Below are 15,645 nucleotides of genomic sequence, written 5' to 3'. Positions count from 1 at the left end.
TAAATTTACAATTTTTTCCCCATGCAATGGTCTTTTTCATTTTCTGAAGCCTTTCGAAGGGCAGAAGTTTTAAATTCTGATCAGTTACAATTTATCAATTTTATAACAGTTCATGCCTTGAGCAATTTATACAAGAAATCTCTTTCATTCCCAAGGGCGTGAAGATTTTCTCCTATGTCTTCTTCTAGATGTTTTATGGTTTTAGCTCTCACATACAGCTCTATAAGCTATTCTGAATTATTTTTTTGCCTACGGTGTGATATAAGGGGTTTGGATCAACTTTTATACATGAATATCCAGTTGTTCGGGCACCATTTACTGAAAAGACTGTTTTTCCCACTAAACCTTGGTAGTTTAGTTAAAAATCTGTATTTATGCTGTTCTATTGATTTATGAATCTATCCTCTTGCCAATACCACACTGTCATAATTGCTGTAGCTTACAGTAAGTCTTGAAATCAGGTATTGTGAGTCCTACAATTTTGTTCTCTTTTTCAAAGTTGTTTTGGCTATTCTAAATCCCTTGAATTTCTTAATAAACTTTAGATTTACCTTGTCAATTTCTACAAAAACCCTTGCCACAATTTTGATTTGGGTTTTGTTGTATCTGTAGATCAGTTTGGAGAGAACTGACATTTTAACAATATTGAATTGTTTAATCTACATATGACATATCTTTCCACTAAGTTAGATGATTTAGTTTCTCTCAGCAGTGTTTTGTAGTTTTCAGGATATGTATACATCTTGGTGGATGTATTCATAAGTATTTCATTTCATGTTTTCTGATGCTATTACGATTTTTTTTTCAGTTTCAATTTCCAAATGTTGCCAGGGCATAGAATTACAATTGATTTGTGTCCATCATTGGTGTCCAGTCTGATGTTAATCCTAATCAGTGTATTATTATTATTATTATTATTATTATTTTTTGCTGCACCGTGAGGCATGTGGGATCTTAGTTCCCCAAGCAGGGATCGAACCCATGCCCCCTGCAGTGGAAGTGCGGATTCTTAACCACTGGAATGCCAGGGAAGTGCCCCAATCAATGTATTTTCATTTTACATATTGTGTATTTCATCTATAGGACCTTTCTTAGGTCTTTTTATATCTTTCATGACACTCCTCGTCACGTTTATGCCTTCCTCTACCTTCTTGATCACATGGAGTATATTTACAGTAGCTGTTGGCGCAAATTTTTGTGCTAATTCTATCATCTCTGTCATTTTTCTCTTTCACACTCTTCTGTTATTTTAAATGTCTGTGCTTTAGTCAGTTTGAGCTACTCTAACAAATTACCACAAATTGTTGTTTGTTGCTGAAACAACAAACATTTTAGTTCTCAGGTTCTAGGGGTTGGGAAATCCAAGATCAAGGCCCCAGAGGATCCAGGTCTGATGAAACCTTGCTTCCTGGTCTGCAGTCTTCTCACTGTGTCCCCACGGGGTGCAGAGCAGAGAAGGGAAGCAAGCCCTGTGGTGTCTCTTCTTGTAAGGGCACGAATCCCATTGTGGGGGGAGGCCCCATCTCTACCTGCCATCACACTGGGGCTTCAGCTTCAGCACACACATTTTGGGGAGCTGCAAACATTCAATCTACTGTGGTTTGGAAATTTTTGTTTGGGTGCCTGACATGAGTTGTACATGTTGAAGGCTGAATTTTGTTTATTTCTTTAAATAATTTTGGGCTTTATTCTGGAAGGTGGTTGTATTATTGGAATCAGATGGATCATTTGAGACTTCCTCTCAGGCTTTGCTCTGGACGGCAGGTCCAGAGCAGCATTTAGGTCAGATTATTTTAACCCCGTTACTCCTAAGATGGCGCCCTCCTGAGGACGCTCCCAGGGCCCTGGGATGTGGAAGGTCATGGTTGCCACTGATGCCGAAACCCCGCCTGTCTTTACTGGTGCCGAGTAGAAATGCGGAGACAGAGTTTTGGGTGAAGTAGAAAAGAGTGCTTTTATTGCTTTGCCAGGCAAAGGGGGCCACAGCAGGCTTGTGCCCTCAAGATGTGCCCTCCCTTGAGAGGAGGAAAGGCTCTGTAGTCTCGGGTGGGAAATCGGGCGGCAGACAAGGGTCAAGCGGCACATTCTTCTTGACTTCAGCAAAGTTTCAGAACCATCAAAGCTGGTGTCAGGTGGTCCCGGGATGGGCTCTGGTGGTCCTTGAGGCTATCGTGCCATGACCTTCTTTCTGGAATGAAGAAGGCTCACAAAGGGAGGGGTTGTTAGGGAGTGTTTTCTCCAAGAAGTAAACACCAGGTGCATAGTTCAATTCTAACCAGAAAACGATCATTTTCAAATGGCAGTTAAGCAAGAAGAAAAAAAAAAAAAAAAAAATATATGTGGGGGAGAGTGGCTGGATGGGCTAAAAGAATAAAGTTTAACGTGAGGGAGGCTATCGACTGATTTCTGTTGCAACAGCGATCTGGCCATGGGAGAGCTATTTCCAGCCTGGGAGGACACTGTGAGCCCCGCTGCCCATCCTTTCTGGTGGTTCTTCCCCCAGTCGCGTGTCGCTTCCCGTTAGGGACACCACTCTGCTGGTCTCCTCGTTTTTCTGTGTGAAGGGCCTCCTCTCCCAGCCGCCCGTTCTCCCTGAATTCTGGTCCCAGTCTCCTCAACTCAGCAAGAGGGCCATTCTCTGGGTTACCCCCCTGCTCTGCACTTGGGAACTGCTCCCCTTGAGAGCTGGGGGCTTCGCAGAGCTCAGACCATTGCCCACTTCACTGGTCTCCTGTCGGGGACCATAGTCCTGTGATGTCTGTAAACTGTGATTTACTGCATTTTACAGGCTTTCTTGGTTGTTTAATGCGTAAGATGCATTTGGTCTCTGTTAATCCATCATGGCTGGAAGCACAAGTCTTGAGTTTTGATTGATAGGTTTAATCGGATAATCTGATCGACGGGTCCACTTCCTCAATATGCTTTCGCAGCACAGAAGCTCTGTATTATGCATCTTCTGCATGCTCTGAAGTGCCCATTAGAACTCTACACTTGCAGGCAATTGCAAAAGTGCAGAGGGGAGCCCAGCCTCCCTGCAGTCCTGTGTGCACAGCAGGGACCGGAGCGGCAGCGAACACTCAGTGTCCAGGCATCCGGGAAGGAGTGGGTTCAGGCCACCTGATCTGTGATTGGGAAGCAACAGTGGGAGAATCAAATGATACAAGAAGTATGTTCAGAAAATCCTTCAGGGTGACCTCTGTGATCCACCGAATCCTTCCCCTAGATGTCAGTGTTGACTCTGGAGGTGGGGACTGACTTGGCGCAGGTAGATGGGTTATGGGACACATTTCTCCTTCCTGTCTGAGCCTCTGAGGCCCGCATTTCTGCTGTTCCTTCGTCTTCTTGACGTTGCTGGGCCACATGGCATGGGGGGAGCTGAAGGAGGAGAGTGAGTGTGCATTTCACAGGAGTATCAGGATTCCAGGACAGGGATTTTGCCGGGAGTGTGGCTGGATAATAAAGCAGGATGATGAACACCACCAAGCAAAGAAGGATGAGTGAGGATGGGGAGAGCAAAGAATCCTTCCTTCCTTCCTGTTTGTTTCAAATGATAGATTTCAGAGTCCTGCGTGCTGAGACTCCAGCTCCATCCTTTCTTAGTCTCCTGGTGAATTTCTTGAGCCTGGACCCCGTGTCACCCCTCTTGGCGTTCCCAGCATGTCACATGGTCCATCAAGGTTGTTTGGACTGTAGTCAGGCTGACCCGACCAGGCTGGTCACACCGTTTCACAAACACGCAGCGCTCAGTATTCCTTTTCAGCCAGAGCGGTCACCTGCAGGTGACCTGTTCTCCAAGGACCCAGAGTGGGCCTGTCCACAGAGCCTTCCCTAACCACGCTGACCTGAACCTTCCTTCCCAAACTCTGGTTTCTGAGGAGTATGATGTGTTTGCCCCAGTAGATTAGTGGTCGTTAGCTAGACTGTCCATGGGACGCATCTGTGGATTTTCAGGATTATATATATAAAACCATAAATATATACCCAGCCTTTAATATTACATATAATATTTTCAGGCTAGGACTATAAATTATAAGTATCCTAGCAACATCTACACTTCTATAGGTTTTGTTCAGTGGACTCCTGTGAATGTAATTAATTTGAATTTTGCAGAAGGTTTTTCTGCAGATCAGATCTGTGGTTTTGCTGATATCGCCCTTTTTTATGCTCTAGATCAGGGATGGGCAAATCACAGTACCATGTCTGGTCCGCCCACTCATTTGTGTAGCTGTCTGTAGCTGCCTTCACACTGCACCCGCAGATCTGAGTAGCTGTGTCAGAGACGACAGGACCTGAAGATCCTAAAATACTTACCATCTGGCCTTTTACAGAAGGAGGTTGCTGACACCAGCTCTAAATGAATATTTCTGTGTAAAATAGTGCGCTGTGCACTCTTGGTGTTGAAATGGGAAGAAATCTATTTCCTTAATCCTCTGGCTCTCTGAGAATACTTAGCTGTAATGCATTTTGCTTTCTTTCCTCCTTAGATTCACTTCTCTCCTATTCTCTCCTCTGTGAGCCAGAGGAGTTGAAAATCCACTCCCCTTCTAGTCCAGGCCCGGACACTCTGCCCAGATCAAGCACCACCATGAGAGAGGTGAGCATCTTTTTTTTTTTTTTTTTTTTCAGAGTGGCTAAACCATTTTATTTTCCCACCAGTGACATGATATAATTTTTCTATGTACTCGCCAGCATTTGATGTTGTCACTATACTTTTTTTTTTTAACATCTTTATTGAGGTATAATTTGAGCATCTTTTTTATTTTGGTTGGGAGTATAATTTCGGTCAATCGTGCTCCTTGAAAATGACACTACTGCTAACTCTACCTTTGTTCACTTTCCAGGAACCCATGAATTCCACCAACATCTACGATGCCAATGAGGATTATTTTGGGTTGGCTAATAGTTCAGATTACTCACTCGATGTTGATAGCTTTCTATGTTCCTTGCAGGAGGTCAGAAAGTTCTCTGGGCTATTTGTGCCACTCGCTTACTCCTTGATATGTGTCTCTGGCCTCCTGGGCAATATTTTGGTGGTGGTCACCTTTGCTTTTTATAAGAAAGCCAAGTCTATGACAGACGTTTATCTCCTGAACATGGCCGTCGCAGACATCCTCTTCGTCCTTACCCTCCCGTTCTGGGCCGTCAACCACGCTACTGGCGAGTGGATATTCAGCAACGTCATGTGCAAACTGACCCGGGGCATCTACGCCATCAACTTTAACTGTGGGATGCTGCTCCTGACCTGCATCAGCCTGGACCGCTACATCGCCATCGTGCAGGCCACCAAGTCCTTCCGGCTCCGGTCCAGAGCCTTGGCCCACCACAGGATGATCTGTTTGGTCGTGTGGGTGGTGTCGATCTTCATCTCCAGCTCGACCTTCATGTTCAACCAGAAATACAAGCTGCAAGGCAGCGACGTCTGCGAGCCCAGGTACCACACCGTCTCCGAGCCAGTCCGGTGGAAGCTGCTGGTGCTGGGACTGCAGCTCCTGTTCGGCTTCTTCATCCCGCTGGTGTTTATGATATTTTGCTACATGTTTATTGTCAAGACCTTAATTCAAGCTCAGAATTCCAAAAGGCACAGAGCCATCCGCGTGATCATAGCCGTGGTCCTTGTCTTTCTGGCTTGCCAGATCCCACATAACATGGTGCTTCTCGTGACCGCCGTCAACCTGGGCAGGACGGACCGCTCGTGCAGCAGCGAGAGGCTGCTGGGCTACACCAGGAACGTCACCGAGGTCCTGGCTTTCCTGCACTGCTGCCTCAACCCGGTGCTCTATGCCTTCGTCGGTCAGAAGTTTAGAAGCTACTTTCTGAAGATCACGAAGGACCTGTGGTGCGTGAAGAGGAGGCAGAAGTCGCTGGGCTTCTCGTGCTCCCGGCTGCACTCGGACACCCTCACCTCCCGGCAGAACAGCGAGACCGCGGACAACGACAGCCCGTCCTCCTTCACCATGTGACGCCCCCCAGGCTCGGCGCGGACGGGCTAACAGGCAGGACAAAAACGCATGGGGCGTGTGGACATGAAGCCAAAGCGAGGGGGGTCTTTCCTGCAAGGTCAGGGCTGCACGCGCTCAGGGTGCCAGCAGGCACCGACGGGCAGCATCCCCCAAACTCATTTGACGGGGATGCTCTGTGCCCCCGTCCCTGCTGGCTGGCATTCTGCAAAACAGGCTTTGGGAAATGCTGAATGAAAATGAATTGCTGACAAACGTGAACACTTTCAGGAATATTCACGAAGCAGCCCTAGACCACAATTTCTTCTGGTCGTCGCAAAACATCCCACGGCTTAAAAACCCAAAACGGATGGGCTTCCCTGGTGGCGCAGCGGTTGAGCGTCCACCTGCCGATGCAGGGGACGCGGGTTCGTGCCCCGGTCCGGGAAGATCCCACATGCCGCGGAGCGGCTGGGCCCGTGAGCCATGGCCGCTGAGCCTGCGCGTCCAGAGCCTGTGCTGCGCAACGGGAGAGGCCACAACAGTGAGAGGCCCGCGTACCGAAAAAAAAAAAAGAAAAAGGAAAAAACAAACGAATGCCCTCGTGTAACTCATTTTAGGCAGAAGGTTAAACGTCTTTCCATCGTGATGGTTACTGTTGGTGTCATAATAGCAAAATGGGCTGACTTGAGCTTTATCTCATTTCCCTGTGAAAAAGTGTGAGTTTTTTCTCATTTCTCAAGCATGAGCTCATAAAAAAGCAGAAGAAAAACAAGCTCAGAGACAGAAGAGGTGGCTGCATGAGCACTAGAGACACTTGTCACGGTGGATAAGGCAGTTGAGGTTGTAACCGGCCGTCAGGAAGTGTAAGTTTGCTTCATTTCCCTCTGTGACTGGAAATTCTCCTCTAAAAATCCATTAGACTGCATGCACTTAGCATACAGAAGGGGCTTAATAATTATTTGTTTAACAGAACACAATAAAATTGGAGCTTATAGTGCAGTTTAAAGAGTTAGTCGTTTAAATTTTTTTTTTTAATAAATAGAGTACTTTTTAAAAAAGAACCAGGAAACTTTACTGAGACAATAATGTAAGAACTTTTGTTCATTTCCATCATGGAGTTGAAGAAAGCTGTGTGGAGGGGACTCTGGCAGTGACGAGCTTCAAATTAGCTTCTCAGAGAGCTTGGATCACGTTGGCTTCTGCTGCAGTAAAGTGGTTTTACCTAAAGTCTGAGCTTAACTATGGAATCAGTTTTTAACAAATCTCTTTGCGTTAAAAGTTCATAGAACTCAAGTTTGGAAAGTGCTTTGTAAATATATGAACCTAAGTGGAAAAGCATCAACCCATCTTACAAAAACACAAACACGGGAATTCCCTGGCTGTCCAGTGGTTAGCACTCTGTGCTTTCACTGCTGAGGGCCCAGATTCGATCCCTGGTCGGGAAACTAAGATCCCACAAGCCTTGAGGTGTGACCAAACAAAACAAAACCTAACCAAACAAGCAAACAAAAAAACCCACCGATGCTTATTAGAAAAGTCCTGACATGAGCTGCAAAGATACTGATGTGTATTTAATGTGTTATCTGAAACTTGCTCTTGTTTTTACATGCTTCAGCTATAGCTCTACACGAAATTCAACATGATCTCTTAAGATCCAAAGCCTGTATTTTTAATACATGGTTTTGGCTTTGCAAAATAAAACTGTTCTGCGGGTGAAATAGGAATTGTCTTCCAGTCTCAGGGCTCCGACTGGGAGACCCTGGTGTTCAGGGGTCCCACGTCCTTCAAATCTGTTAGCGTGTGACTTCAGAAATCAAAGCAGAGGAGGCGTTACTCAGATGCTTCTTTCGGTTTGACCAGAGCAGTGATGAGATGTGTGAAAGCGTGTTTCAAAACCGGCACAGAAACATCACGCTGACTCGGTGAAGCTGGGATCAAGGTCTTCTGCATCTCCGTCTCCAGAGGAGTGAAACTTGCTTCTTTATGCAATAACCCTTTGCAGATTTCAGCCATAGTGAATAAAGGTGTTTCTAAAATGGGCTACATATTTTATTTCATTGATGGCATCCTTTCTTCGTGCTGCCTTGGGCATCAGAACAGGTGCATCGACAACCGTTTGGTGCTGCAGAGGCCGACGCCCCCGGGGACCCGGGGCTGCCGGGGTCTCTGCTCCTACACTAAAGGGCTCCGGACTGTTCTTTAACGGTTCCCGGGTCTCCTTTTCATCTATTTCTCGTATCTTCTCTCACTGTCAGGCTCTGGCTGGACCTTAAGTGTGTGCCTTTCGTCCCTCCTCTGACTCTTTGCAAACATCGTTCCACAGTGTTTGGGGATCATCTGTCTACACTTGTCAGGACTGTGTATTAATAGGGACAATGGGTTCGTGCCTGCCAGGCTGTTATTAATACATTAATCATATGCACATGTGTAATTTATTGCATATGCATGTGTGTGTGTTTATGTATAGTCATATCTATGTGCTGACCAGAGGATAATTTTTCTTGGTTCCTGTTACAAAGTAGTAGAGACGCGGTCTCGATCAATTATTTCTGGATAACTGAGATTTTACTGTATGTATATCTCAGCAAAGGTGAAAATTCAGGCACGGAGGTATTATCTTGCAAATTGTATGTTGATTTGCTTCTGAGGACAGATAGCCTAGCTTTGAAGTGAAGCCAGGAAAGTACAATATTTTTAAATCCTTTTAAGATTTCTGATAGTGTGTGCAAATTCCAGGCGTTCGGGAGGTATGAGGACACAGAATCTGGTCTAAATGAATACAGTGTGTATGCTTAGGGCCTACTGGTGTATCACTTTGGGAGGGCTGCCGTAACAAAATATCACAGACCAGGCTGCTCAAACAACTGACGTTTCTATCTCCCCGTCTGAGATCCCGGTGTGGGCAGGGCTGGTTTCGCCCCAGCCCTCTCCCCTTGGCTTGCAGACGGCCGTCTTCTCCCTGTGTCCTCACACAGTCGTCCCTCTGTGGGGGGAGTGTGTGACCTCCCCTTCTTACAGGGACACCAGTCACATGGGATGAGGGCTCACCCTGATGGTATCGTTTTAACTTATCAACTGTTTAAGGCCCTCTCTCCAAATACAGTCCCGTTCTGAGGAATAGGGACCAACGTGTTAATTTGGGGGGACACAAGTCCAACTAGCCCATAACAACTAGGTTTCTAAAGGCAGAGCAGCTTTTCATATTCGAGTTAATTTCCAACACGTGATAATTCATTTCCGGGTGGTGTCCCCATTTCTGGTAAGGTGGGTTCCAGGTAGTCATTCCCAGTTCAGGCTTTCAGTTTTCAGGTGCATATCCCCATAAAATGAGGATGACAACGGACACTGTGGTGCCGGTCAGCCACACCTGCCTGGTCAGCCCGCACAGTAACTGAGCGCTGACGCTCCCACTGCGGATGGCCCTCCTCTGAGGATCTCTGCTGGCCGGTCTGCCGCCCTCCATGCCCCCTTGGGGGCGGGGGTTCTCCCGCCTCCCTGCTTCACCCTCCAGCTCTTCAGTGCAGTGGGAATTTCCCCAAACTTGGGCCACTTCTGTACTTGATGTCGAGAGCACCCTCTTCTCTCGGGGGCCTCAGGGTGGCGGGCAGCAGCTGTGGCCGCAGAAGCCAGCTGTGACGGTGCCGGGGGGGTGGGACCCCCTTCGCCCACCCATTTATACGAACAGGGCACTCCTGGCTCGAGACTTCCGAGGCCTCTGTTATCTCATCCGATTCCTGGAGCAGCCCGTGTCCTCCCTCACAACTGCGGGAAGGCCATTCGAATCGCTGCGGTCCTCACAGAGTTCAGGTCCTCGGACGTGGAGCTCACTGCCCTGTGGGAGCCAGAGGGACATACGCTGTCTTTGTGCTCAGGGACTTTACGCGCGGGGAGGCTGCGGAAGCAGAGCTCGGAACGAGCAGCTGTGACTTATTTTCACGTTTTATGGTTCAGTATATGAACACCCGCCACACTCACTGCGAATTGCCAGATGCTTTCTTACGTTCTTGCTCGAGTTGCATGTGCTAATATACTAATTTTCCTGGTGTTTTATTTGGGAGAATCTACAGGAGAGCTAGCAGTAGGAGCTGTATCTTTTCTAATCCCGTGGTTTCTTTCTCTCTTGTGTTAGAGTCCAGGTAGACAATCCAGGACACTAGCGGGATGCCGTTGTCCTCGACTTCAGTCTGTCTTCATGGTGCAAGGGGGCTGCTGTAACTCCCTCTTTCACATTTTCACCCCAGGCTACAGAAAGAGGAAAAGGGGGAGGCAGGGGGCCTTTCCTTTAAGGGCACAATCTGAAAGTTGTGGGAATCACTTCTCCCAACCTATTGGCCTCAACTTAGTCGTGTGGTTACAGCAAGGTGAAAGAAAGTTGGAGAAATGTCTCCCGCTGGGCGGCCATGTGTCCACACACGTGTAATAACAGTGAATACACCACAGTTCTGTCACCATGGACTGTTACTCTGTGGGAGGGGAGGGGAGACGGTGGGAAAATGAACTTCAAGGGAAGGAAGGGCAGCTGTACCACTCACTTCAAAAAAAAGAGCAAAGGTTGCAAATTTTAAAGAAACGTTCAAGTTGCAGTAGAAAGAACAGAGCACAAGAAGCGGGGATGGTCTTGGCCAGGGTCTCTGAGAAGAGGGATCGGTCCAGCCCCCTCTGCCCAGGAGTGGCCTCCCTCCCCACCTTCGTGATAACCTGGTCAGTCTGAATTGCCCAAGTACCGTGTTTGGAATCAGGGTTAATATTTTAATGAGAAAGTTTTATTTCTCTGCCTCATTTTGAAAGGTTAACTGGCTCCTTGAATTTAAGAATTTGAATTTACAAAGGACATCTGGGGGTCCTTTTTCTGAACCGAGCATGTGGGCGATGGCCCAGCACATCTCTCCACGCTAGTAGTGAACAAGTGCATCTATGAGACGCTGTAAAGGGGTCCTTACAAGGGTCCTTACTTCACCGGAGATGTGCTGCCCACTGGCCTCCTGGATGGGGCGCTGCCGCCCCCTGCTGGACGCAGGCTGCAGTCATAGGGGCTCCAGGTGAGATGCCCCTGCATCTGGTCTGCCGGTGTGAGTGATGGGCGAGGAGGGGTGGCCGCACCGGAGACCCCCATCAAAGGCTGCTGACAGCCTCGCCTTTGGGGAAAGCTTTCCCAACGAGCTGTCCTCGGTCACCCGCAGACCTGACTTCCAAGGTCAGGTCTCTGCCACCACGCAGAGACCCTCCACTGACCCACCGCATCTGGGGAGCAGGGGCTGCGGGGTGGCAGTTCTGGAGACGTTCATGACCTTGGTGGCCATCTCCTCAGACCCAGGGGCCACCTGCCTCTCAGCAGCATCTCCAAACGTGTCCTGGCCGGGGGCGTTCTCTCCCGGGGCTCATCCTCTGTGCTGCAGTGGCGGCCCCTCCTGCTCTATCCGCCCCCGCGACGCGGAGCTGCTCCGACTGGACTCTCTCCCTCCCCCCGTGCCCCCCCCCCAGGCCGCCTCCCATCCCTGGATTTCCGCCCCCCACCCTCGCCCGCCACTTGCTGATGACAAGTCTGGAACTTTCCCCAAGGTTCTGGGCTCGCAGACAGACCTGTCTCTTGGAGGTGCCCGCCAGATACCTCCACCGGGCCTCGAATTCCACACTGAACTTGACAAGTGCTCTGTCTTTCCCAGAGAGCTGATTTGCCCCGGCCTTTCTCTTCTTGATGACTGTTGCCTCTGCCCACCGTGTTTACCAAGCCCATTCCCTGGAAAGCCCCCGTTCCAGGCTATCTCCAGGCCCGCCGGCTCTGTCTCCCAGCACATCTCTGAATAGCGGGGCCCACTGCCCCTCAACCCACCACAGCTTCTTTCACACAGACCATTGCAGTAGCACCATGGCCTGTCTTCTCACCCTCCCTTCTGCCTTCACACTGCAGCCCGAGTGGATTTGTAAACCCAAAGTGCATCGTCTCCGTTCCCTGCTTAACCCCTTTCGGTCACTGACCTTGCAGTTAGAAGACAATCCTGACTGCCCCCCCGCTGGGCCTGACATCCTGGACCCCATTGCCCCTACCCACCGCAGGCCCCTCTCACGCCCAGGGTCCCAGCCAGAGCTTGGCCCCCTTCCGCCCAAGGCCATGCCTTCCCTCCTTGGCACGGTCCTCTCCACCTGGATGGTCCTCTTTGGGCACGGATCACACTTGCTCATCCCACCAGGTTTCCTTGAAAGGTGCCCTTCTTGGTGAGGCCTTCCTGACGTCTCTCCCTGACCCGGGTGGGTCCCCATGCATCCTCTTGGTGGCCTCCTAGCCTCTCACACTTTCCTTCCTCCATCTGTCCTATGTATTTCACTTCTTAGGGTCTGTGCCCAACTCTAGACGAGCCGGCGTTAGGGCAGGATCGTGTCTGTCTCACCAGTGACGGCCAGTGTCTAGCACGTGGTTCCACACCCAAAGCGTGTTTGTCTAGTTAACACACAGAGGAAGACACAGACCTTAACACTTTCATACTCAAGTACCTTTTCTGCCCGACTCTCCCTGACCTCTGGGGCAGGGCTGCAGCTCTGATTCCAGTGCGCTGTGTGAAAAGCACACATTCTTCTGTTCAAACGGCAGAAGGTCCCCAGGGGCGGCCCTGTGGTCGGGGGACCATTTTTCAAGTCCGTACCCTGTGCCTAGAAAGCCTGGCCTGTCGTCGGCACTTGGTTCCTAGCTTTGCTCTCCATAAATACTTTGGTCCCGCTTGAAATGCCAGCATTGCTGTTCCGATTTGTCTGGGCAAGAGGGTGCAAGTCGCAGGCCCCGTGAGACCCAAGCTGAGTGTGGAGGTGGGACAGCAGACCCAGAGGAGCAGACGCAGAGCCCTCTGTGTGGAAATTATGACGACCCTCCTGTTAAGTCACAGCTGGGCTGCCTGCACCCTCACCTGCTGACTTTCATACCCTGTGCGCCCACCCTCGGGGCTGAAGGAATCTGTCGATGTCTCACACCTGAGGAAGAGACACCGGCCGGACACTCGCCAGGAACTTCGGCCCAGAGGTCTCTCCAGGCTGGTGACGGCCACCATGGCTACCAGGCAGCTGGGCAGGACCAGGAGGGGAGCATCCGCCTGTCACCAGCGCCCAGGAAGCCCCTTCCCATCTGCAGACACTCAAGCTGCTGTCCAGTGTGAAAGGGCAAAGAGCCTGTGAGTCCTCTGGTCAGATCCACTGGACGCCCCTTCCATCACTTGCCCACTGAGGACGCAGAGTCCCTTTGTCTGCCTCTCTGCTGGTGAATCTGTTCACTTTTCTCAGTCTCCTCCCATCACACACACACATCCACACCCCTTAAATGTCAGGTTGGGAATTTAATTTTCAAGTATTGCGACTGCTAAGTTACCATGGTCTCTAGGTAACTATGGTAACTTTCCAGGTAATTTTGCTACTGCGTTTTTATTGTTTTCTTCCTTTATCTTAACGGTGTTTACCTTTGTATTGGCAAAAGTAACAGCTAATGCATTTTTCTAGGCAGCCAGCTCTTAACATTTTAGGATGCTGCTGTTGGGAATCAAACTAAATGTTTTAGCCGTAGATTAAAGCTGTAATGCTTTTAATGTGTTGTGGGTAAAATGATATAATCACAGGAGAGTCCCAGGCTTGTTAATAAGAATAACAGGCTTGTTATTATGCAGCTGGACTGGAGTCTCAGAATCATAGAAGTATGATTGCATCAGAGTTCTAGTGAAAATGAGAAAAGTGAGTCATTAAAGACTTCGGGAACTTCTCCCACTCGACGTAGAAATTCACGTTTAGAAACAAAAACAATGCGTTTGAGTCTCCCCCGAGCCGAGCTCGTGGCTGCCTGGAGGAATTATTTCCCTGAAACACATTTATTTTCTCTAGAACGGCCAGTGTGTTCACTCCCCAGTTTCCTGTTCAGGATTAAAGAAGGTTTCTTTTGCCTGTAGTTTTAATTTGGGAATAATTGCTATTATGAAATATACCTTTGTTGAGTTTTAATTGACAAAAACCTGCAGTTCAGAGCTGGTGACTGCATTTCATGCAGGTGCTGGATGGGGTTAGGATTTTGGTGAGACCTGGCCGCTTTTTTCTTGCTAAATGAAAAAAGGTGTCATACGAATGTATAGATAACAGAGCAGTTCGAGCTTTTGTCCAGAGGTCAGAAACAAACCTACCTTCTGTGCTGCACATTCATGTTGAACAGGGCTGCACAAACATACAGCCGGATCCGATATAGGCTGAATCTAACCGAGAACCGTTCAGGTTCATGTTGAACAGAAACCAAATGCACGAGCTCTGGGGACTCTGGACTGTCTCCAGTGCAGGCACAAGAAGATTGTAGAGAAAAGCCAGAGGCAGAGGGGTCTGAAGCGTGTCGGGGGAGAAACGAGGGCGTCATAGGACAGGAGGACGCTCTGGATGAGAAGGGGACAGAGGCCCAGGTGAAGCCTGCAATTAAGAGCATGAAGAGATGTGAGTGAGAGAGACTGGGGGTGATGGAAACAGAAATAAAGTGATAAAAGCAAATCTTTTGAAGATCTGCACTGGTAGCCACCACTGAAATCGCTGCGTCTGCTAAATGGGAAGGTGGAGGAGAGCCCTCCTTCCCGAGGGACCGAGCAGGTGTGTGCGCAGATACAGGGATTTTTTAGAGGAATTGACTCCGATGTCTGTGAGGGTGACAAGGCTGCAGCTCACAGGGCTGCAAGCTCCGGTGGGTTTCTGTGTTCGGTCTGGGGGCAGAATTCCTCCTTCTCTGGGAAACCTCGGGGCTCTGTCTCTAAGGCCTTCTCCTGATTGGACGAGGCCCACCATGTTATGTGGGGGGTCTCCTTTGCTCACGACACTGACCTCGTCCACAGGCACCTTCTCGCAACAGCTGGGCTTGTGTCTGATGAGTCGCTGGGCACCACTGTCTGGCCAAGCGGACGCAGACAATTAAACATCACACTTACCCAGGAGGGGAAACTGAAAACTGCGTTTGAAACTCCGTGAGGTGTAGCTCAGGGTCTACGATGGCGTCAACGCTCGCTGGGACCAGGAAGGACACACACCGGCCGAGGCGCAGGGACTGGTAGGTGAAACCCACCTGAGGAGTGGGGCTCCAACCCCACCGATGCCGGGGGAGTGTGCGCCCAGGGCTGGCGGATCTGCCACTTTTCAAGAAGAGCTGAAAATCTGAACTTTTAAAAAGGTAGATTCTTGGGTTTTTTTTTAACTACGTATAATATAAAGTCAGTAAAAATAACTTGTGAGTCAATCAAAAGCCTTCTGTGGGCTGAACGCAGCCCTTGGGCAGCTGTTAAAGGATTCTGAGATGGAGAATTTAACCATCCAGACGCAGCAGCAGGCTGGAGAGCCACCTCCCAGGACCGTCAGATTGCTGCAGTGATGGCGCAGTGCACAGCCCGGTGACCGGGGCAGCGGCTGTGCAGGGCCCCTGAGGTCTGGGCCCGAAACGCCGTCCCTTCCTCCCTGTCTCTCCCCCCATCCACTGCACACAGATCTGTGTCCTCCCCTCTCTGAATCTCCGTCTGCCAGGGCTGCCTGGGCGTCTAGGATCAACAGGAATCCTCTGGAACACAATCTCCTGCCGTGATCTCCCTTTACAGGATCAAGAAACTGCTGAGGATGTCACGTAAAATGTCACAGAACGAAGACAGTTGTCTGGTCCGTGCAAAGTGGCCCATTGGGCAAACCGTCCCATTTGAATGAAAATGTGGAAAGCATCCTG

At 49.4% G+C, this 15,645-nt stretch overlaps 1 protein-coding gene across 4 annotated transcripts in view; it reads left to right on the top strand.

Annotated features, from left to right (window-relative positions):
• Positions 1 to 6,405, top strand: part of CCR6 (C-C motif chemokine receptor 6) — a 32,471-nt gene extending 26,066 nt beyond the window's left edge. For all 4 annotated transcript variants that reach the window (XM_027081371.1, XM_027081378.1, XM_027081358.1 and 1 more), the window contains 2 exons: positions 4,485 to 4,594; positions 4,842 to 6,405. In XM_027081371.1, the coding sequence (XP_026937172.1) occupies positions 4,586 to 4,594; positions 4,842 to 5,960 (1,128 nt within the window). In that variant the 5' untranslated portion in view covers positions 4,485 to 4,585 and the 3' untranslated portion in view covers positions 5,961 to 6,405. The remainder of the gene's footprint in view (positions 1 to 4,484; positions 4,595 to 4,841) is intronic.
• The last annotated feature ends 9,240 nt before the right edge of the window (positions 6,406 to 15,645 follow it).

This window comes from Aethalodelphis obliquidens, unplaced genomic scaffold, assembly GCF_003676395.1.
Source record: "Aethalodelphis obliquidens isolate GAN/ISIS:26980383/991018 unplaced genomic scaffold, ASM367639v1 scaffold3, whole genome shotgun sequence".
In the NCBI taxonomy this organism is placed as follows: Eukaryota; Metazoa; Chordata; class Mammalia; order Artiodactyla; family Delphinidae; genus Aethalodelphis; species Aethalodelphis obliquidens.
Note: the sequence above shows the minus strand (reverse complement) of the source record. Positions and strands in the feature narration are given on the sequence as shown.